The sequence below is a fragment of the Gopherus evgoodei genome, chromosome 3 (assembly GCF_007399415.2).
Source record: "Gopherus evgoodei ecotype Sinaloan lineage chromosome 3, rGopEvg1_v1.p, whole genome shotgun sequence".
NCBI lineage: Eukaryota > Metazoa > Chordata > Testudines > Testudinidae > Gopherus > Gopherus evgoodei.
Genome location: NC_044324.1, coordinates 8,918,987 through 8,942,310, shown reverse-complemented (window position 1 = coordinate 8,942,310; position 23,324 = coordinate 8,918,987). Strand labels below are relative to the sequence as shown.

General features: G+C 52.9%; 2 protein-coding genes across 8 annotated transcripts in view; one reads left to right on the top strand and one right to left on the bottom strand.

Annotated features, from left to right (window-relative positions):
* LOC115647978 (low density lipoprotein receptor adapter protein 1-like) overlaps window positions 1–13,904 on the top strand; it is a 35,404-nt gene extending 21,500 nt beyond the window's left edge. For 2 of the 4 annotated variants that reach the window (XM_030554969.1, XM_030554971.1), the window contains 6 exons: window positions 702–816; window positions 3,792–3,864; window positions 4,250–4,365; window positions 6,267–6,322; window positions 12,046–12,077; window positions 12,303–13,904. In XM_030554969.1, coding sequence (XP_030410829.1) covers window positions 702–816; window positions 3,792–3,864; window positions 4,250–4,365; window positions 6,267–6,322; window positions 12,046–12,077; window positions 12,303–12,454 — 544 coding nt within the window. In that variant the 3' untranslated portion in view covers window positions 12,455–13,904. Of the gene's footprint in view, window positions 1–701; window positions 817–3,791; window positions 3,865–4,249; window positions 4,366–6,266; window positions 6,323–6,442; window positions 6,953–12,045; window positions 12,078–12,302 lie in introns of those variants that run through there. The other 2 variants (XM_030554970.1, XM_030554972.1) reach the window with 2 other exon arrangements.
* A 143-nt stretch (window positions 13,905–14,047) lies between these two features.
* Window positions 14,048–23,324, bottom strand: part of FNDC4 (fibronectin type III domain containing 4) — a 66,383-nt gene continuing 57,106 nt past the window's right edge. For 3 of the 4 annotated variants that reach the window (XM_030554978.1, XM_030554977.1, XM_030554979.1), the window contains 2 exons: window positions 22,615–22,748; window positions 14,048–18,415 (listed from right to left, as the gene is read on the bottom strand). In XM_030554978.1, the coding sequence (XP_030410838.1) occupies window positions 18,380–18,415; window positions 22,615–22,748 (170 nt within the window). In that variant the 3' untranslated portion in view covers window positions 14,048–18,379. The remainder of the gene's footprint in view (window positions 18,416–22,614; window positions 22,749–23,324) is intronic. The other variant, XR_003999425.1, reaches the window with a different exon arrangement.

The window sequence follows — 23,324 nt, the reverse complement described above, 5'->3', positions numbered from 1 at the left end:
CTCCCCTCTGCCACATGGGCTCCTGCCAGCACATCACACCTGGAGCAGGAGTCTTCAGCACTGCGGGGACTCAGCAACATGGGCACCTGGGATTATAACACACCTGGGCACCACCCCCGACGCTGGTGGCCAATAGAATATGTGGTCAAGTTCAAGGTCTTGGTCCTTCTCTGCAAGGCGCTCCAGGGTCTGGGCTTAAATTCATGGTGTGGAAGGGGGTGCAGCAGGAGGAGGCAGACAGGAGACAGTTTATAATCCTCCAGGATCTCGGGCAGTCTTTATGCCCCTTGTTGATAGGTCAGGCTATCTGTTCACTCAAGGCAGAAAACATGGTGGAGCCAGCACCAAAGTACAGCCCCCAATGAGTACCTTGACCGCATACTCATAGCCAGGGAGCCTGTTGGTGGTGGTTGTGCTGGGTTGCCATGGCCAGCATGGGGCTGGTATATCCCCTCCCTGCTTGCCATGGGTGTTGCAAGCTGTTGCCCCTCCTGACTCATCTGCCATGGGCGTCCTGGTGTAAGACTCCCCAGCAGCATATCAGCTTCCTACACTAAATACTTAGCCAGCTCAGTGCTGTCCAGGCACCCCAAGGCTCCAGTCCCAGGCTGAATCCTGGGCCTCTGGCATCTGGCTGCTAACAAACCTGCCCAGTCACTTGTAGCTAGCACCATCCCCTGACTGGCTGTCCCTTCTTGCAGGATTTCCTACTGCACCACGGACAAGCTGCAGAACAAGGTGTTTGCCTATGTGGCGCAGAGCCAGCAGAGTGGGGCACTGGAGTGCCATGCCTTCCTGTCATCCAAGAAGAAGATTGTAAGCACCTGCCTTTAGCAAGAAGAGTGCAGAATGGGTCCTGCAAGTTCCCACTGCCCAGGAGAGGGAAGGTCCCTGCTTCTCCAGCACCTCCAGGATCTAACGATCTATGCATGCCATGTTTCAGAGGATGCCATCCCTACTCTGCTGCCCAATGCCCCTCTCCCAGCAAGAACAGCATTCTTCCCATCACCTGTCACAGATCCACAGGATCTGTGCTATGCCCCCACTTTTAAAGAATCTCTTGGTGGAGGAACCCCTTCACGTGGCACGTCCCCAAGGGATCCCACTCATTCTTCAGGGTTGGCCCTGTATCCTCACCACCTCAGAGACTGAGCCTCTGGGCTCCAGCACTCCTGCTTCATGCAGTGATCACTGTCCAGCAAGTCCAGCTGAGATAGACTCCTAGTCAGAGATTTTTCCACGCCTCAGGGACTGATGCACCCTGGCCAGGCTTTGCAATGACACCACACAGTGTTTTCCAAACAGAGCAGGGTTTATTAGTCACCTGGACACAACACCAGGAAGTCCTTAAGTTAGCAAGAGAAACAAAGGTTAAGCCATAGTCCAGTTGGCCAAGCCAGTGCAGTCAGCCAGCCAAGATGCTATGGACTCCATTTCAGGCTCTGTCTCTCTCTCTCTCTCTCTCTCTCTCCTTTCTCAGTCCCAGGTGAGAGGTTGGGGTCTATGTGGAGGGAAGCACTTAGCCCTGACATCTTAGCCTTTGTTCTTGAGCTGGGGTGTTGTCTTGGCTTCCCTGCCGAGAACTGGGGGTGGGAAATCTCCTTCTTCTGGGGCTTTGCTGGGTGGGAATGTTCTGGGCAGTGGGGTGTCCCATTGTGGTTTCTTTTGGATTCTCTATTGATACAGGGAGTTTCACCAGGTTCCATCCAGTTTCCTAAAGACCTGGTCATTGCACCCTGGACAGTGAGGTGATTGTCACTTTCCTGAGGTGTTGTCACCATCTGCCCCACAACACTGGGTTTCTTGCAATGCTTTACTATTGTAGCTTCCAACCAGAGCCGCTAACAAATAGCCTACCGGCATGCAGGTCGCACCCTGGGTGCCTTTGTATAGCTGCAGCCCTAGTCCAGCATTTCTGACCCCAGCAGCCTGTCAGCAACACTCCAGTCACATGCTGGCTTCCACCAGCTATGGTTACTCCCCAGTCCCAGATTTTCCCAAAAATGTGTGTTCTGCACTGTCCAGCCCTCTCCTGGCAGTTCAGATATTAAAGGTCCATTGCCCCTGTAAAGAGACAGTATTCAACAATTCCCTGCCATAACTGGAGTTACCAAACAGTTCAGTTTAAACACAGCAGTGGATTAGTTTAGGTTAAAAATGAAACAAGGTTGTTAAACTGCAGAGAGAGAGGTTTTAAGTGAGTACAAGTATGAAGGATTAAAGTCAGAAATGGTTACAAGAAAAATAAAGATAAAATGCTTTCTAGTAGCTAAAACTTTACAAGCTAGACATGGTTCAAGGGAAAATCCTTACCACATGTTCCCAGCAACAGGGCTGACCAAATTCTCACTTCAGGATCTCCTCCCAAAGTCAAATGGCTGCTTTCTTTGTCATCTTGAGAGAGAGAGAGAGAGAGAGAGAGAGAGAACCTGGGGTGTTTGTGCCCCTCACTTTTATAGTCAAGTTACCCTTTGAGATGGATTTTCCCAAGGGTTACCCCTAGATAAAGCTCATTCCGGCTGTGAGGACGGAGACATGGTCTTGAGGTGAAAGAAGTTCCATGTTGTTGTTTGCTAAAATGCAGATTCATCTGTTCCTGCTCTCTTTGTTGCCAAAGAATGGCCACTTGACCAGTGATTGCCAATCAACTTTGATGACAGCTGGCTAGAGGCGTCAGCTTGTCCTATGTCTTTGAGAAACCGGTTTCCCCCCTCCCCACACTTGTCTGGTAAACACATTGTAGCTATAATTTCAGCTTATGTTCATAACTCTTAATACAGATTCTGTACATACACTCCACAAGAATATTGATGATCAATGTGTTAACTAGTTTTAAAATGATACCTAAGAAGACACATTTTTCACAAAGATTATTATAATAATGTGTAGGGTGTGAATACAGCGGTGCTTCAGTCACAGTGACACACACACCTCATGTCTCCTACTCTGCCAAAAGAGCAGTGTTAACCCTTTGTCATGCACTGGGTAGCAAAGCAAAGTACAGGACGAAATGGAGGCACACATAGGCTCCATAAAAATATTACAGAAAATTTGCACTTCATCACAGCCCCCCAGCCCTTCCTCTTTCCCACCTAAAGTGTCTGCTGCTCCCAGCTGACTTGCACCTTCTACTGGCTAGGCCCTCAGCCACCAGCTCCTGCAGTTCCTGTAGTTATGAGCCCTCCAGCCCCTGGTGCTTCTCAGCTGGAGAGAGAGCAGGCAAGAGAGACAAATTCCTGGGAGGAGGGAGTTGGGGTGTGAAACTGGTTTCCCCCCATAGGCCCGGCACCCTCTGTTGCTGCCCCCCACCCCAGGAAACTGGCCAGTCCCCTGTAAATTTATGAAAGCAATGAATGCAATCTTACCCTGATCCCCCTCCCCACAGCCTAGTGATCCCAGGACTCTGTTCTGTTCCTGACTCTTCACTATACTTGTGCCTTTCCCAGTGTCCCTGCGGACCTGGTCACTTCTCCCTGGGGAACAGGCACTCTCTGTGCTCTGACACCCCCCTCCTGGGAGGGACTCTACCTTATTTTCTTTCTCCCCCCTTTAAGCTCTGGGAGTGCTGGATGTTGTGGGTGGTAGTGGTGCTGAAGGAAAAGATGATGGGCTTGTGGCCAAGGGCTATGGGGGAGGTGGGGGCAGGGATACTGGGGCTTTGTGGGCAAGAGACACTGGTAGGTTGAGGGGTGCTGGCCCTGGCGTACATGGGGGCACTTGTAGAGGTTCTGGCGGGAGGGGGTGCAGGCAGGCTGCCTCGTTATTGACCCCCTTTTGTCTCTTGCATACAGGCCCAAGCCGTGACTCTGACTGTGGCTCAGGCCTTCCAGGTGGCACTAGATCACTGGGAAACAGCACAGGCAGGTAGGAGAGAACTGTCCCCTGACACCTCCCTCTGACCAGCCCAGGATTCCCCCTGGGACTGAGCAGGGCTGCTCCCTGCACCTGCTGGGGAAATGCACCACAGCATGAAGAGCAGCCTTCTCTGAGCCAGCACTCCAGGGCCCCCGACCCCCACCCAAGTCCCTGGATCTCTGGCAGTGGCAGTTCCCAGTTGGCTTTCATCATTTAACACTCCCCCAGCTGCTGACTTTAGATGCAGCTCGAAGCCCTGGAGACCCCTGTGAGCCCACATGAAACCTGCCCCTGGGCTTGGGGATTCCCAGCCTCCTCCTCCTCTGAGCAGGTTCTAAGGTATCTGCCTCCAGGACTCCCAGGCTCTCAATCTGCATCTTTCACCCTGTTTCAGGCTCTGTGCAGGAACAGTGCCACCCTGAGTGTACCCTGGAGAGCAACAGGCCAGGCAGCACAAGTGAGCCAGCTCCGGTCCCCACGGGGAACACTCCATTCAAACACCACTTTGAGGTACAGTATATCCAGATCATTGCCCCTGCAAGGTGCAGAGTAAGTCCTGGGGCAGCGAAGAGTCTGGCTTGCCCATCCCCACCACATTAGAAAGCAATGCAGCTGGGCGTGGCTTTCCCCAGGTGTCTTGGGGGCTGGGATTCTGGACATTGGGGATCAGGAAAGGTCAGAATGCTGGGGAAAAGCAATTCTTCCCCTGCCGTCTCCCCCTGGCTGAGACCCCCCACCTCCTGGCTTGTGTTGCTGATTCCTGAGCCCTCTCACACACTGGACAGAGCCGAGCAGCATGGCAGGCTCTGGTGAAGGAGGAGGGTGAGCTCTGTGCTCTGAGTCCCTTTAACTGACTTTCAGGAATGGGGCAGGGCAGGGCAGGGGTTTGTTGAGCAGTGCTTGCTGTGGAAGCTGTCATGTGAGGCCCTAGCAGGTCCAGGATTGTAGTCAAGCTGGAAGGGCATATTGAATGAGGTCCTGCAGGGATCAGTTCTGGGTCTGGTTCTGTTCAATATCTTCATCAGTGATTTAGAGAATGGCATAGAGAGCACACATAAAGTTTGTGGACGGTACCAAGCTGGGAGGGGTTGCAAGTGCCTTGGAGGACAGGATTAAAATTCAAAATGGTCTGGACAAACTGGAGAAATTATCTGAAGTAAATAGGATGAAACTTAATGAGGATAAATGCAAAGTCCTCCACTTAGGAAGGAACAATCTGCTGCACACATACAAAATGGGAAATGACTGCCAAAGAAGGAGCACTGCGGAAAGGGACCAGGGGGTCCTAGTGGATCACAAGCTAAATATGAATGGAGAGTGTAACACTGTTGCAAGAAAAGCAAACTTCATTCTGGGATGTATTAGCAGGAGTGTTGGAAGCAAGACAGGAGAACTAATTCTTCTGCTCTACTCTGCACTGATTAGGCCTCAGCTGGAGTATTGTGTCCAGTTCTGGGCACCACATTTCAGGAAAGATGTGGACAAATTGGAGAAAGTCCAGAGAAGAGCAACAAAAATGATTAAAGGTCTAGAAAACATGACCTATGAGGGAAGATTGAAAAAATGAGGTTTGTTTAGTCTAGAGAACAGACTATTGAGAGGGGACATAACAGTTTTCAAATACATAGAAGGTTGTTACAAGGAGGAGGGAGAAAAATTGTTCTTAAACTCTGAGGATAGGACAAGAAGCAGTGGTCTCAAATTGCAGCAAGGGCGGTTTAAGTTGTACATTAGAAAAAACTTCTTGACTGTCAGGGTGGTTAAGCACTGGAATAAATTGCCTAGAGAAATTGTGGAATCGCCATTGTTGGAAATTGTTAAGAGCAGGTTAGACAAACACCTGTCAGGGATAATGCTTAGACCATGAGGCTAGGGGACTGGACTAGATGACCTCTTGGGGTCCCTTCTAGTCCTATTATTCTATAACCCTATGAGCACCATGCCCCGTTGTGCTCTCTGTGTGTAATGGGCTTCTCTGATGCAAGTCTACTAATTCATGCTCCAGTTCAGACCCTAAGTGCAAGTGCTCTGTGGTCTCCTCTGGGAACCAAGAGATCCAGGGCAGGAATTCTGTGTTCTCTCCCTTCCAAGCGCCATGGTCCTTCCTTTGTGCCCTAGCCCAAACAATTTCACCACGCACACTTCCAGGCTAAGCTGTGGTTCACAGTGCCAGGATCCTTACCATGCCGATTCCCAGGAACAGACAGTGCCCTTTTCAAGTGCAAAGCTTCATGGGGTTATTGTCCTGTAGCTTGGGGCATTGGGGCCGTGCGTGGGAGGTGTGGCTGGGGCATCAGGCCTGCACGTGTGAGGTGTGGCAAGGTCACTGGGGCCGTGTTGCTGTGTGGGAGCAGTACCCCAGACGAAGTCATCTATTGGGATTTAAGCTTTCTTTTTTCTTGGTTTGCCAGGAGGAGGAGGAGGAGGAGGAAGATGATGATGATGATCTCAATGAAGCCTTTTCTGGGTAAGTGACCAGAGGATAGCATGGCCCACCCAAGCCCAGAGCTATCCTGAAGTCTGAGGAGGTGGGGCCATTTCCTGTCTTTAAATGAGATGAGTGTTCCGATTTCTCTTCCCTATGAAGATGTCAGGTCTGCGTCCTGCTCCAGCCTGTTCCAAGGGTGCCGTTAGCTTTATGGGCATAGTCAGATGTCAAAGGGGAACTGCACTGAAACAAACATTTATGGGGAAGAGGGTTTGTCTCTGTGGCTTCATCTTCCTTTGGAGAAGTTCCTGGGGAGCAGTGCTGAGTGCTAACGCCCCAGAGATTCTGCTCTTGCGGGAGTTCTGCACCACCTGGCGTGCACGGAATTTATGTTCCCCAGAGATTTCTTTGCTTCCCTGCAGAAAAATTACAGCAGTATGTTTCAAGGGCCAGGACAGCTGGCAGAGAGGTAAATCACTCCCTCTGCACCTGGACCACCCCAATGAGCCACCCACACCTAGATCCCCACCCAACCAAGCCCCAACCAGCTGCATCTGGACCCTCCACTGAGCTCCCCCACACCAATACCCCCCCTGCTAGGCTCTATTCTGGTTGAGTTTAGAAGGGGGTTGAAGCAGATGATGGAGCAAAGACATGAGGAGGCTGAAAGGAAAAGCTCAGACTTGCAGATGGAAGCAGGACCAAAGAACTCTGAGGGGAGACTGCTGGGTGAGGAAAGTGGACAGTGGAAGCATGTGACTAAGAGAACCAGGCACATGAAAAGACGGGCTAGTGAAGAAGAAATAGAGCTCAGGTTTGGGGAATTGGAAAATGAAGAAGGGGCACAGCAGCTGGTCACTGAAGGTGAGAGGGCAAGAAGAGAAGAGCAGCTAGTTCTATAGGAAGAGGGGAAGAGTCAATGGAGATAACACCAAATATGGGCCCCAGGAGGATACGGGATGGGTTGCAGAGGATTGCAAGGGAGAACAGGAATTGAGAGGACTTGCAGCCAGAGGGAACAGGGGATAGACCGGAGAATCGCACCATCACCAGGAAAAGGCAGGTCTACATGACTGGGAACTCCCTGCTGAGAAGAATAGACAGGCCTGTAACCAGAGCTGATCCAGAGAACAGAAGGGCGTGCTGTCTGCTGGGTGCTAAGTTACGGGATGTGGACCCGAGGCTGAAGAGGATCCTAACAGGAGCAGGAAAGAATCCACTGATTGTCCTTCATCTGGGAACAAATAATACGGCTAGATTCTCGCTGGAACGTATCAAAAGTGACTATTCCAGGCTGGGGAAGATGCTTAAGGAAACTGAGGTTCAGGTGATCTTCAGTTGGATTCAGCCTGTTCCTAGAGAAGGGCAACAAATCTGTGACAAGATTTTGATGATCAACAGATGGCTCAGGCAGTGGTGCTATAAGGAGGGCTTTGGGATGCATGGCCACTGGGAGGCATTCATGGACAGAGGACTGTTCTCTCGGGATGGACTTCACCTGAGTAGGGAGGGAAATAGACTTCTAGGATAGAGGCTGGCACAACTGATTAAGAGAGCTTTAAACTAGGAATTTCGGGGAGATGGTTGGGAGATGTCCAGGTAATCTCCACTCCGGATTTTAACATCGAGAGGGAAGAAAATGAAGTAAGAGAGGATACAGCCGTGGGCAGAAGAATTGACATAAGGAGAAAGGGTACTGTAGATACCGGTCCAATTAGGTGATACTGGCGGTAGAATGTCTGTGCCTAATCGGGTAAAGAATGTGAGTGAAGCCAAACAGCTAAAATTAAGATGTTTGTACACCAATGCAAGGAGGCTAGATAACAAAATGGAGGAACTAAAGTTACTGGTGCAGGAAGTGAAACCAGATATTATAGGGTTAACATAAACATGGTGGAATAGTAGTCATGACTGGAGTACAGGTATTGAAGGCTATGTGCTGTTTAGGAAAGACAGAAATAAAGGCAAAGGTGGTGGAGTAGCATTGTATAGCAATGATGCAGTAGACTGTAAAGAAATAAGAAGTGATGGAATGGATAGGAGAGAGTATGTCTGGGCAAAAATCACATTGGGGAAGGATAGTTCTTGAGGTGTGTTGCAGACCCCCGGGATCTGATTTGGATATGGATAGAGACCTCTTTAATGTTTTTAATGAAGTAAACACTAATGGGAATTGTGTGATCATGGGAGACTTTAACTTCCCAGATATAGACTGGAGGACAATAGACTGCTAGTAATAATAATAGGGCTCAGATTTTCCTGGATGCGATAGCTGATGGATTCCTTCACCAGGTAGTTGCTGAACCAACAAGAGGAGATGCCATTATAGATTTGTTTTTGGTAAGCAGTGAAGACCTCAAAGAAGAAATAATTGTAGGGAACAACCTTGGTTTGAGTGATCATGAGCTAATTCAGTTCAAACTAAATGGAAGGATAAACAAAAATAGATCTGTGACTAGGGTTTTTGATTTCAAAAGGGCTAACTTAAAAAAACTAAGGAAATTAGTTAGGGAAGTGGATTGGACTGAAGAACTTATGGATCTAAGAGCGGAGGAGGCCTGGAATTACTTTAAGTCAAAGTTGCAGAAACTATCAGATGCCTGTATCCCAAGAAAGGGGGAAAAATTCATAGGCAGGAGTTGTAGACCAAGCTGGATGAGAAAGCATCTCAGAGAGGTGATTAAGAAAAAGCAGAAAGCCTACAAGGAGTAGACGATGGGAGGGATCAGCAAGGAAAGCTACCTTATTAAGGTCAGAACATGCAGGGATAAAGTGAGAGAGGCCAAAAGCCATGTAGAGTTGGACTTTGCAAAGGGAATTAAAACCAATAGTAAAAGGTTCTATATCCCAATAAATAAGAAGAAAACAAAGAAAGAAGATGTGGGATCGCTAAACACTGAGGATGCAGTGGAGGTTAAGGATAATCTGGGCATGGCCCAATATCTAAACAAATACTTTGCTAATGAGGAGCTAATGAAGCTAATGAGGAGTTTAGGGATAATGGCAGGATAACAAATGGGAATGAGAATATGGAGGTAGATATTACCACATCTGAGGTAAAAAGCCAAACTCAAACATCTTAATGAGACTAAATTGGGGGGCCTAGATAATCTTCATCCAAGAATATTAACGGAACTGGCCCATGAAATTGCAAGCCCATTAGCAAGAATTTTTATTGAATCTGTAAACTCAGGGGTTGTACCTTACGACTGGAGAATTGCTAACATAGTTCCTATTTTTAAGAAAGGGAAAAAAACGGTGATCTGGGTAACTACAGGCCTGTTAGTTTGACATCTCTAGTATGCAAGGTCTTGGAAAAAATTTTGAAGGAGAAAGTAGTTAAGGAAATTGAGGTCAGTGGTAATTGGGACAAAATACAACATGGTTTTACAAAAGGTCGATCATGCCTGGTGAGTCTTGCCCACGTGCTCAGGGTTTAGCTGATCACCATATATGGGGTCTGGAAGAAATTTTCCTCCAGGGCAGACTGGCAAAGACCCTGGGGGGTTTTCACCTTCCTCTGCAGCGTGGGGCACGGGTCACTTGCTGGAGGATTCTCTGACCCTTGAAGTCTTTAAACCATGGTTTGAGGACTACAGTGGCTCAGACATAGGTTAGGGTTGTGGCGGGAGTGGGTGAGTGAGATTCTGCAGTCTGCGTTGTGAAGGAGGTCAGACTAGACGATCATATTGGTCCCTTCTGACCTTGAAGTCTATGACTGTATTCTCCCCACACTCAGACCCCACCCACTGAGCCCCAACCACCTTCACCTGGACCTCCTGCAGAGTTCCATTACCAGTGCACCCAGAACTCCCTAACAAGCCGCTGTCCATCCAGATTCCCCCCCCCTGCACCCGGATCACCCACTGAGCTGCCCGCACCCAGATTGCCCCACATAGAAGTCTCTCAACCCACACCTGGATCCCCCCATACTAAGCCCCTCCACACTTGTGTCCTGCCTTGTTGAGCCTGCCTGCCCACATCTGGCACAGAGGGGCAGGGTCCTGGGGTGTTTCTGGGGTAGGCTGGGTCCTTGCACTTTGTCAGGGTTGGATGCAGCCTCACCACTGAGTCTGTGTCCTGGGGGTAGCTGCAGAGTGATCTACCGCTTCTGTGCAACCAGTGGCCTGTGCTCCCCACTGCCAGGCTGGAGCCTCCACATTTGCAGAATTTAGCAGCATTTTAAAATATCGTGCACAGAATGTTTATATTTTAGGCACAGGGTGCCGTGGAGTAAGAGAGTCACTCTTCGAGCAGGGCAGCAGAATTCTCTGCACTGTGGGTAGTGGGAAAGCTAAAGGGAGTGAAAGCCGGAGCAGCCAGAGCAGGGCGGGAGCTTGTAAAGAACAGATCTCAACAGGCCATGTTGTTCGATTGTTTAATTTAGTCACAGAATGTGCAGAGTCAGGGAGCCATGCTGGAGTGGGGGGAAGACCTGCAGATAGGGGCACCCCGAAGCTGGGGAAGAGGGCACTCCCTGGAATTTGGGGAAGCCTTTGATACCATATCTCCAAAACTCTTGCCTGAGATTGTCTTCTCCAGGAATGTGGCTCAGTCGATGCCCTGAGCCCTGACTGGAGGATTATTAACCCAGCAGAGTCTGTGCATTTGGGGACCCAGAGATTGCAGTGAGGTCTGGGTTTATATAGTGTCTTCATTAAAGCTCTGCAAGGGATGGGGGTGATATCACATTAATGACACTAGATGGGGAGGAACTGTGAGACAAAAATAACTTGCCCAGTGCGCAAGGAGATCCTTCAGACCGTGTCTGCCTGTGAGTCATAGATCCCAAGGCCAGAAGGGACCATTGTGATCATCTAGTCTGACCTCCTGTATAACACAGGCCAGAGAGCTGCCCCATAATAATTTCCTGATTTAGAAATTGCCATTGATGGAGAATCTGTCACAAACCTTGAGAAATTGTGACCATGAGGCAGTGCAGTGCCTTATATGATCCCCGCTTTCCCTGGAGGAGAGTAAAAAGACTGGGACTTTTCAGTTTAGAAAAGAGACGACTAAGGGGGGATATGATAAAGGTCTATAAAATCATGACTGGTGTGGAGAAATTGAACAAGGAAGTGTTATTTACTCCTTCACATAACACAAGAACCAGGGGTCACCTAATGAAATTAATAGGCAGCAGGTTTAAAACAAATAAAAGGCAGTTTTTCTTCACACAATGCAGAGTCAACCCGTGGAACTTGTTGGCAGGGGATGTTGTGAAGACCAAAACTATAATGGGTTTCAAATAGATGAGTTCATGGAGGATAGGTTCATCAATGGCTAATAGCCAAGATGGTCAGAGATGCAGCACCATGCTTTGGGTGTCCCTAGCCTTTGACTGCTAGAAACTGGGACTGGATGACAAGGGATGAATCACTCAATGACTGCCTGTTCTGTTCATTCCCTCTGGGGCACCTGGCATTGGCTACTGTTGGGAGACAGGATACTGGCTAGATGGACCTTTGGGCTTGACCCCTTGTGGTGGTTCTTGTGGACTGGGCTCTCTAGTGCTGCTGCTGAGCCAGCTCAGCTAGTGGGATCTGATGGGGTCACAGCACAGGCAGATCAGCTGCAGTGAACAGCGTCGCCTTTTTGTCTGATCTTCCCTGGCGAGTGCCTGGGGCTCCCTGCACGTGCCTGGGACTCCTCGTGGGTATACGGACATGTGTATTTGTTGTGCACGTGGCACTGATGGCCAGATGCCACCACAGTCCTGTTTCATAGAAGGGTGTAATGTGTGCTCTCTTCTTTGTTCCAAGCTGCACTGAGGAGGGCACTCAAGACACAAGAGGTAAAGGGCTTTCCGTCGTATTTCTTCTCCCACCCAAGGATTCCCTGTAGAGACATGCTCCGGGGTGCAGTGTGGTGGGCCTTGCCAGCAGCGGGTATTCATAGGCCTAACCCAGAAGGGTCCTGCAAGTCCTGCCTGCTCTTCCCTCACCCTGTCTCCTCCCTTGGGCCCATCCCCCCAGCCATCCTCTCACAGTTCTGGGGCTCCTGCCCTTTTGTGTTTCAGACTTTGTGTCTCCCACACGAGGAGGCAGCTCGTCCATCATGCGCTTACCACAGAGCTGGGCCCCACCTGGAGTGCCCCCGACACAGCAGGATGAAATGGGATGGGGGCACTGGAGGCCAAGCACCCACCTGCCGCAAGGGACCTTCCTTTAAGGTTTCCACAGGTTAATGAGGCTTTGTCAGTCTTCCAGTGTTTATATATCACCATGATGGGTTAACCAGTCAGAATCCTCTCTGTACCTGAGGCTCAGACCAGTCGGCAGGTGGAACATGGACCAGGCAGCATTGTTTCCCCACATTGTGCCTGAGGCATTGCTCTCTCTGCTCTGTGCCTTTGGACTAACTGGCAGCTCGCTCTGCTTTGCTCCTGGGACATGGCCAGGCAGGTTTCCTTGACTCTTTTGTATGTTCATTTTTTGCTGGTACTAGTGAAGCTGCCCTGCCAACAACCTCTGGGCTTTTTCCAATTAGGCTCACCCCAGGCAGTGGCAGGGCTGGCTTCCCACACCCACTGGTCTGCTCTGTGCAACCACCCAGCCCTGCAGGGACTTCCACTAGAGGGTGAAAGGGAGTGCAGCATCCATGGCCTGCCTACTCTTCAGGCTATCCATGGAGGGTGCCAGTAATGGTCAATTGGAATTGGTGGGATGGGGCTACCCAGCCCTGTGGGCCCCAGAACAGCTCCTTATGCTCCCTATTGCACTGGTTGGGCTCGACCCCGTGACCAAGTGTGCTGCTGACTGGGCTAGCACCTCAATTAGGCCTTTCCTTCCTCTGCTGTCTGGTTCCGGGGCACAGCTGTGTCAGGTTTTTGGCCTCATCCATGTTGGGTAAATGCAGCATGCTAGAAAATGCGTTAGCCAGCAAACTGTGCTGAGCACCACTCGGCACCTGGCATGTGCAGGGCAGTTGTGTTCCATGTTGTGTTCCTGAGCATGACTGCCCCATGCACATGGGTGCTCACCCCTGTTAGCTGGGCATGTGCTCCCAGGCATACTGTGTGTGTGGTGGGGCTCAGTGCTGTTAGCGTGCCTGAGAGTGCACGCTTAGCTGAGACCAGAGCATTCTTCAGTTTTCTCTGGCTCACACATTTTCTTGCTTGCTGTTTGCTCTGTGTAGAAGAGACCCATAGCTCTGGTCTTTCCCATCCCTGTAGCTGAAGCATGGAAGTGTGAACTGAAGGACTGCAGGGGGCATCTTCCACACAAGCCCTCTGTCCTTACTGCCTCTCTCCTTGCGATAAGGGTCAGCAGATTCCTGCTACTTAGGGGAGTCCTAGATTTAAGGCCAGGAGGGAGTGCGCTGAGCATCTGATCTAACCTCCAGCTTAGCCAGGCCAGAGGATGCTGCCCACAGATTCAGTCAGTGGAGGAAGGGGGTTATTCTCTCCTATGTAGGTGTCGCACCCCTTTGCTGGTAGTCCCAGAGAACCCATTGCTTGTAGCCCAGAGAAGGCACAAAACCATGGGGTCTGCTTGCTCCCCTGGCGTCTGTGGAATGGAGGTCCCCATAGATCGGACACCTGCAACCCCCACACCCTTTACTACAGCCTCTCACTGTCATGTGCTGAAATAACTGGTTTTTAAATGAAAATGCCACCTTGGTAGAGTGCGATAAAATGAGTTTTTTAACATTGTAAAATTGACTCGGACCTTGTGGCCTCTGGCATAGATTTCCCAGGTCCCTCTGAGTTTGGGAGGGGAAAGGTTACTGAGGAAGCAGGCCAGTGGCTCTTCGTGCCCCTTGCTACCCGCTTGGTTTGGTTTTGAAACCTTCAGCCCTGCCCTTTGTCAGGAAGCTCTCTCCCTTGCTGCCTGAGGGGTGGTGATACCTTCAGTAGACTATGACACGTCACCCTGGGATGAAGATGATCAAGGAGAATAAGGCAGCAGAAAGTCCCTGCCCTCAACCATACCACTAGGCACCAGCTCTCTGAGGTGATGCTAAGGAGTGGCAGGTCCCCATATCTCTTCTGTGTGATCTGTCCACCCAGCTCCGTGACTGTGAAAGCAAAGGCCATAAGCCTGGGTCAAACTGCCTAGTCCCAGATAGCATGGGGGCAAGTGATCCCTACCAGCAGGGGCTTCTAGGGGCAGTGGGATGTCCACGGTCCACCCCTACATTCGTCTCGTTAAGTGAGATCCCTTTAGGAACACTGGCTAATGCCCCCTCCCTCTGCTTGCACTTGGTATAACCTGCTGTGCATGCCTCTTTGTCCCAGCAGGAGATCCTAAGCCCTTCCATCCCCTCTGCCAGCTGGTGTCTCCTTCAGCATTCCCTTCCCAACACCCAGATGGGGGCAGCGCTGCCCCTGGCCCAGGAGAACAGCCTACGCAGGTTTCACTTCTTTGTGCTCTGGATCCTGCATCTTGTGTCTCTTGCAGCCATTTTCTGAAACTCCGTTCTGGGAGTGAACGAGGCCTTTGCTGTTCCCTCTTTGACCACCGGCCCCATTTCTCTGTCAAACTCCTGTTCTCCCAAGTGCAGGTGGTCTGGCAGCCCCAACCAGTGCCATGGAGTGGCAAAGATGGAGGGCTAATTCTCCCACTACAAGGCCCTGTAGAGCAGTAGGACCATTGGGGAAGGGGGGCCATGGGTGAATCACCTTCCCCAATAGGGACTCCTGGCACAAACCTGGCAGCAGCTTCAAGTAGGGACCCAGCCTGGGCTGATATCCTGTGCAGGGGAATAGGATGGGATAGCAAGTGCTGCGCTAGCTAGGAATCACCAGCACCCTTTGATCTGGCAAATAACACAGAACAGCAGAGAGTGGGCTGCCAGCTTCTTGTGCATGCATGCAAGAGTGACTATGCATGCAACGGAGTGGGGGGTAAGAGAGATCCCCTCTCTACATGTGACTCAGCCAGGAACAGCATTGTCACTGGGCTCCAGCCATCAGCAGAGACCCCCAGGCAGCAGTTCTGGTCACTGCCCATGCTGTGTGGAGAGAAGCAGAGAGGCCATCTCCCTGATGGGCATGGACAGATGATGGAGGGCCTGCCCCCCAAAGGGGAGAAGTATGCTGTCTCTGGAACTGCCCTGCCCCCAGGAACAGGTCTGTGCCGAAGGTGGCTGGTGGGAGCATGAGGCTCCCTAGCTCCTGGGGCAGGAGAGGCCTTTCTTCTTTTAGGAGCCAGCAACTGGGGAGCTGAAGAAAATCCCAGGAGCAGAGCCAATGGGACTCATCCCTCAGCTCCAACACAACCCCTGCTGTCCCCCTTTTGCCATTGTCACTGCCCTGCATCAAAATGTCTCCTCTGTTCCCCCTGCCCAGCCCTACAGCAGCGTCCCAGCCTGTGCTAGTGGGTCTGTCCCTCAGCTTTAGCAGTTGGCTCCCAAGCCCTGTGCACACACTGGAGTAGCCACCACAGTGACCCTTCTGCCTTTGAGCCAGAGACTTTTATTGAAAAGACCCTGCTGCAGGGAGTCACTTGCCCTGCCCCCGGTATTCCCATGGCAGGAGCTGAGCAGCACCTGGAGGGAAGAGTCTGAAATTGCTTTGCTTCAAGATTAAGTTCCTGGAAGACGCTGGATCCTGTGATTCTCATCAATCCTGGGGCTGCACAGACAGCATCCTGGCCCCGGGGGAGCAGGCTGCAAACCTGTCATTCCTCCAGTGGAGGCCGTTCTCTTCTGATGGAGGAAGGTAGACGTGGGGGAGAGGGCTTGGCTTGGCCTCAGCCTTGTGGCTAGGAGCAATGCTGGTTCCAGATGAGAAAATTCAGTCCACGGTGATGCCACATGGACCCTGGGGTTTGCGTGCTAACAGGAGGTGTTCAGCTTTAATCACCCCTGGGTATTCGTCTGCCATGAATGCCTCCCTGGCTGATGGGCAGTGAGTGGTGCAGACACTCTGCCAGACAAACTGTTTTGTCCATATAGTACAAGAACTTGGTGGCTTTCATTGGTGTTTCTGAGTTGCTTGGGTCAGCTCCTTTCCAGGAGAAGGTCCTAGGGGAATAAGCACCACACTCCCATGGGAACCTGGGCCATGGGATGCTGCCCACTTTGGGGGGGAAGGAGTAACAGCTGCAGCCACTGAGCCGTGGGGGACTATAACCCTATTGGACTGGAAGTGTCTCCCGTATGTGACACGGGCACAGGCAAGGATTCAAGCAATAAAGACCTGCTGAGCCTGGGTCTGTGAGCACTCGGGGGTGGGGTTGTGACATAATGGACACTATAGAACTCAGGCTTAGAATCCTGCCCACTAGGCTCCTGTTGGCAGATGTATTTAACCTCTGGATCCCAGGTCCTGCTACCCACTCCAGGAGTGCATCACTGGAAACCGCCATGGCAGTGTCCGAGGCAGTCATTGGAGGGCACAAGAGGCTGCAAAAGGTTGCCATGCCAGCCATGGGGTAGGGAGGGAGAACTCTGCCCGGGTTCAGGGCTGATGATGTGATGAGGGTGGGCTGGAGTAGCACATTTCCTCGGGGGAATGGCTCCCTGCACAGACTCTGACACCACTGCTTCCTCAATAGAGCAGGTGCTGTGTGTCTGGGAAGCCCTGGGACAGCCTCTCTCCAGCAGCAACATCTCCCTATGGCTGGAGACCAGTCCCTTCTAGGCCATGCACTGGTGTGTAAAGGAACTATCCCCTCCCACAAGCCATAGGGACCCAACATAAAACTACACTGCAATTGGGGCAGGGCCTGCTGTGAGGCCTTCAATGCCAGGCTTAAAAACAGGCAAGAGCAGTAGGATAGAGCTGGGGCAGGCCCTATGGCAAGGCCTTGGCAGAGAGGGGGCTCAGGCAGAACCCTGAGCTGAGGCCTTTGCCTGATGGGCAGAGGCATATGGGCCACAGACAGTTTGCATCGTGGCCTTTGCCCCCCAGGGGCATGGGGATTCAGCATGATATTCTCTCCACTGCCACACACATTACTCTGTGGCCCGGGGATGTTTCCCAGTGGTCCAGACTGTGGCTCCATGTGGCCTGCACCAGGGCTGCTGGAACAGAGCTGCAGCACACTGGAAGCCTCCGCGGGAGCCAGAGGCAGAGGAGGAGGACTCAGAGCTACATGTGCTAGATTTCCCTCCCACACCCAGAGCTGAACCGTGACCTGGAGACCTCCCAGGCAATGCCGTTAGCAGGGGATATGTTTTTATGGGCACTGGGTACGTCCCTGCTGCCCTACAAACTGGGCAGGCATGATATGTGATAGGGAGAACTCTCCCCTCCATCCCGCTGTCTCTGCAGCAAGGCCCTGCTTTGCTGTTTGTCGGGCACAGCACGAGAGAGCATTGGCACTTCCTGGTCTGAGGTCCTCACCTCCTTGGGGTGGTCTCACTCACACTAAGGGAAGGGATGGAAGCTCATCTGAACTGCCAGCAGCTGAAGTCAGCTCAGTGACCCAGCCAACTTCCTGCCTCCTTGGGCTGGGATTCCATCTCTGGTCAGGTCTGCAGGGCGCATGGGGCCATCCTCCAATTCAGACTCCAGACTTTATGGGGAGTGCTGAGGAAACCTCTCCAGCTCCGATCAGTTCTCTTGCCAGCCCTTCCTGAGCTAGCACCTGCTTCACCTGTGTGAGCCCCACAGTCTGGGCTTGCAGGGTTAGGGGACTGGAAAGTGGGCACTTCTCTGGGACTGTAAACAAACAGAAAATCCCTCTTAGGTAACTGGAGCTATGTATGCACCCTGGCTCAGGTCTGGGCATACCTAGGGCTGTAACAGCATGAACATGAGGACACACTGCCATTTACCTAACAGTTGCTGGGTGACAGGGCCATGAGATCCCACTTCCACGACATTATCCGTGCATCAGCAGGAGGCTCCCCCATCCCTTGAAATCTGAATATTGCTGTTTGTTCTTTTGGTGCTGTTCCAGGCTCCCCATTGACTCCTGAGTGGCCAGTGGGCGCTTATATGATGGGTGTGAGGCTGAGTTCTGCATGCATCATCCAAATGGTCTCCATGCAGATCCCCTTGAGGGGAGAAGGCCTCGGAAGAAGCATAATTTCTGATAATTCTTTGCATGCTGAGGGTTGCAGGCTGGCAGCCTGCTGTTGTCCTTTTATCCCATGATCTTCCTTGGGTCTGGCAGCATTCCCAGATCCAGAGCTGGACTGTACTCACACCTCAATGATATTGACAGACAGAGACTTTTTCTACAAGAGAAAAATCAGTATTAAGACCAGATTTTCCAAAATGCTCAGACCCAGATTCCCCCTGGGTTCAGCACGCCCTGCACCACAGGGACCCGCTGTGCTGAGCTCTTTTGGAGATCTAGTCCCAGTTGTGGGTACTGAGCCCTTCTGAGCGTTCCACTGATGTGCCAAGTGAGGAGTGTGCTCCCCTCTCCCATGGTCCAGTGACAGCATCCTCCCCCCGGGCCAAGCAGTGGTGGTGCACCCCAGCCGCGGGTGGAGCAGCAGTGCGCACCCCACCTCCCAGGGCCAGGTGCTGTGCTCTGGCTTTAGCCTCTGCTTGAGGTTTCTTTATAAAACTTGAGACTCAATAGAGACTAAAGCACTTCATGGTGAACTGACTCCTTGCAAGAAAGGCAGATAAACATCATTGCACCCCCTCCCCCACCCAACCCACTGCCACCATTCCCTTCTGCCCCTGACTGGCACTGCCCCCCTTCCCTCCCCAATAAACCCAACCCACTGGCACTGCCCCCCTCCCCGTGCCCCTAAGAAACCAAACTGACCAACACAGAGAAAATAACAGTAGAAAAAAACCTCAAATCCCTCCCCAAATGGAGATTTTGCCCCAAAATGAGAGATGAGCCAGCCACCCCAGTCTCTAGGGACTGGGCAATTTCTGGGAGTTTCAAGTGGAAGATGCTCAGATACGCGGTGATGGGCAGCTGTATGAAACCCTGAGACAGACAGCTAACAACTACTTGTAACACATGGGGATGAAGTTATTTCCAGGCTATTAGTAACCAGGGAGAATATTAAACAGCATCTATTAGGGATAAACATTTTAAAATCAGCAGGCTGTGAGAACTATCACCAAAGAGTAAAAAAGAGTTGGCTGAGGATCTCTGGCTGCTGATGTTCATTGTTAATAACTCTTGGACCACTAGAGAAATGCCAAATGACTGGAAGAGCCCTAGTGTTGCGCCAATATTCAAACAGCGCAAGCAGGATCATGTGAATAGGTCAGTCAACCTGATACCAATCCCAAGAGACTAATGGATAAGCTGATACGGGGTCGTACGAACTGTGTCATACAGACGGAGGTCTGACTAGATGATCACAAGTGGTCCCTTCTGGCCTTGTACTCAAAGAAGAATGAGTATCTGAGGGAGCAGGCAGCATGCTTGTGGCTGGAGGTGGCGATTATAACCCGTTAGAATCATAAAATATCAGGGTTGGAAGGGACCTCAGTAGGTCATCTAGTCCAACCCCCTGCTCAAAGCAGGACCAATCCCCAACTAAATCATCCCAGCCAGGGCTTTGTCAAGCGGGGACTTAAAAACCTCTAAGGAAGGAGGTTCCACCACCTCCCTAGGGAACCCATTCCAGTGCTTCACCACCCTCCTAGTGAAATAGTGTTTCCTGATATCCAACCTAGACCTCCCCCACTGCAACTTTACTCCTTGTTCTGTCATCTGCTATCGGATGGCTACAGCTCTTTTTGCTGCCCCCAGCGGTGAAGCAGGGGGAAAAAAAACAAGATAAAGCCCATCAGTGGCACTTCAGTGGCCGATCCTTCGCTCCCTCTCCCTCTTTGGTGGCAGCTCAAAGAGGAAGAGAAGAACTGAGGGACCCGCCGCTGAATTGCTGCCGAAGACCTGAACGTGCCGCCCCTTTGTATTGGCCACCCCAAGCACCTGCTTCCTTCACTGGTGTCTGAAGCCGGCTCTGTCTGCTACCATTGAAAACAGTCTAGAGTGCCATGGAGGTAGGGGCTCCCTTCCACTGGCTGCTGCCCATGACTACACTACACATGCCCCAAACTGCTTCTTGTCTTAAGAAATCTGAGGTCTCTTACCACATGACCACCCCCAGTGCCCCACACATCCAGTCCCCATACCCCAGTGCCTTGCCCACCAGATCCCATCCCCCACCCCCACCCCAGTGCTTCATACACACACCCCATCCCCCAGTGCCTCGCACACACAGACCCCACCCCCACCCCAGTGCTTCATACACACACCCCATCCCCCAGTGCCTCCCCTACACAGACCCCATCCCCACCCCAGTGCTTCATACACACACCCCATCCCCCAGTGCCTTGCACACACAGACCCCACCCCCACCCCAGTGCTTCATACACACAGACCCCATCCCCCAGTGCCTTGCACACCCAGACCCCACCCCCACCCCAGTGCTTCATACACACACCCCATCCCCCAGTCCCTTGCACACCCAGACCCCACCCCCACCCCAGTGCTTCATACACACACCCCATCCCCCAGTGCCTCAGGCCCCCAGACCCCACCCCCACCCCAGTGCTTCATACACACACCCCATCACCCAATGCCTTGCACACCCAGACCCCACCCCCACCCCAGTGCTTCATACACACCCCATCCCCCAGTGCCTCGCACACACAGACCCCACCCCCACCCCAGTGCTTCATACACACACCCCATCACCCAGTGCCTTGCACACACAGACCCCACCCCCACCCCAGTGCTTCATACACACACCCCATCCCCCAGTCCCTTGCACACCCAGACCCCACCCCCACCCCGTGCCTCTCACACACAGACCCCATCCCCCAGTGCCTCACACAGACCCCACCCCCAGTGCTTCATACACACACCCCATCCCCCAGTGCCTCACCTACACAGACCCCATCCCCACCCCAGTGCTTCATACACAGACCCCATCACCCAGTGCCTTGCACCCCCAGACCCCACCCCCACAGACCCCATCCCCCAGTGCCTCACACAGACCCCACCCCCATCCCCAGTGCTTCATACACAGACCCCATCCCCCAGTGCCTCACCTACACAGACCCCATCCCCACCCCAGTGCTTCATACACAGACCCCATCACCCAGTCCCTTGCACCCCCAGACCCCACCCCCACCCCCAGTGCCTCTCACACACAGACCCCATCCCCCAGTGCCTCGCACACACAGACCCCACCCCCACCCCAGTGCTTCATACACAGACCCCATCACCCAGTGCCTTGCACCCCCAGACCCCACCCCCACAGACCCCATCCCCCAGTGCCTCACACAGACCCCACCCCCAGTGCTTCATACACACACCCCATCCCCCAGTGCCTCACCTACACAGACCCCATCCCCACCCCAGTGCTTCATACACACACCCTATCCCCCAGTCCCTTGCACCCCCAGACCCCACCCCCACCCCCAGTGCCTCTCACACACAGACCCCATCCCCCAGTGCCTCGCACACACAGACCCCACCCCCACCCCAGTGCTTCATACACACACCCCATCACCCAGTCCCTTGCACCCCCAGACCCCCACCCCCACCCCCAGTGCCTCTCACACACAGACCCCATCCCCCAGTGCCTCACCTACACAGACCCCATCCCCACCCCAGTGCTTCATACACACACCCCATCCCCCAGTCCCTTGCACACCCAGACCCCACCCCCACCCCAGTGCTTCATACACACACCCCATCCCCCAGTGCCTCAGGCCCCCAGACCCCACCCCCACCCCAGTGCTTCATACACACACCCCATCACCCAATGCCTTGCACACCCAAACCCCACCCCCACCCCAGTGCTTCATACACACACCCCATCCCCCAGTGCCTCGCACACACAGACCCCACCCCCACCCCAGTGCTTCATACACACACCCCATCACCCAGTGCCTCGCACACACAGACCCCACCCCCACCCCAGTGCTTCATACACACACCCCATCCCCCAGTGCCTTGCACCCCCAGACCCCACCCCCACCCCCAGTGCCTCTCACACACAGACCCCATCCCCCAGTGCCTCACACAGACCCCACCCCCAGTGCTTCATACACACACCCCATCCCCCAGTGCCTCACCTACACAGACCCCATCCCCACCCCAGTGCTTCATACACACACCCCATCACCCAGTCCCTTGCACACCCAGACCCCACCCCCACCCCCAGTGCCTCACACAGACCCCACCCCCAGTGCTTCATACACACACCCCATCACCCAGTGCCTCACCTACACAGACCCCATCCCCACCCCAGTGCTTCATACACACACCCCATCACCCAGTCCCTTGCACACCCAAACCCCACCCCCACCCCAGTGCCTCACACACAGACCCCATCCCCCAGTGCCTCACACAGACCCCACCCCCAGTGCTTCATACACACACCCCACCCCCAGTGTCTCACACATCCAGACCCTACCCCTAGTAACCTGCTCCCCCCGTTACCTTACTGTACAGTAGCCCCCCCGTGGGTCGCTCCGGCGTGCTGTGCTCTGAGGACGGCTTGGTCTTTTCCTTGTTGTTGTTGGAGTCATTATCCTTGATAATGTCATACTGTCTGCAGAAGAGCGCGATCACTGCTGCAGGGAGAGACAGCCATGCTTTGAGGGGGTGTCCCCAACACTGTGCTCAACACCACCCCCTGCCCACAACACCATCCCAAAGAGCACCTTCTTCCAACACCGCCATCCCCCAACACCGGGCCCTTCCTGCAACTCACTGTCTCCAACCCTCCCACCCCGGAAGTACCCCAACACTATCCCACCCCAACACCACCCCTTCTCACAACTCCCCTTCCCCACAACACCCCCAGCAGCCCACCTTTCCTCACAACACTTCTTCCCTACATCTTCCCCAACACCACCCCCACCCCAAAACATCCCCCTCCCCACAACACCCCCCAACACAACCCCCTACCCACATCACCCTAAATACCACCTTCTTCCAACACCGCCATTCCCCAACACTGTGCCCTTCCTGCAACTCACTGTCTCCAACACCACCCCCCTGGACGTACCCCGTCTCCAGCCCCCGAACACTACCCCTTCCCACAACTCCCCCATCACCACCCCTCCTCACAGCTCCTCTTCCCCACAACACCCCCCTTCCTCACAACTCCCCCAGCAGCCCACCTTTCCTCACAACACTTCTTCCCT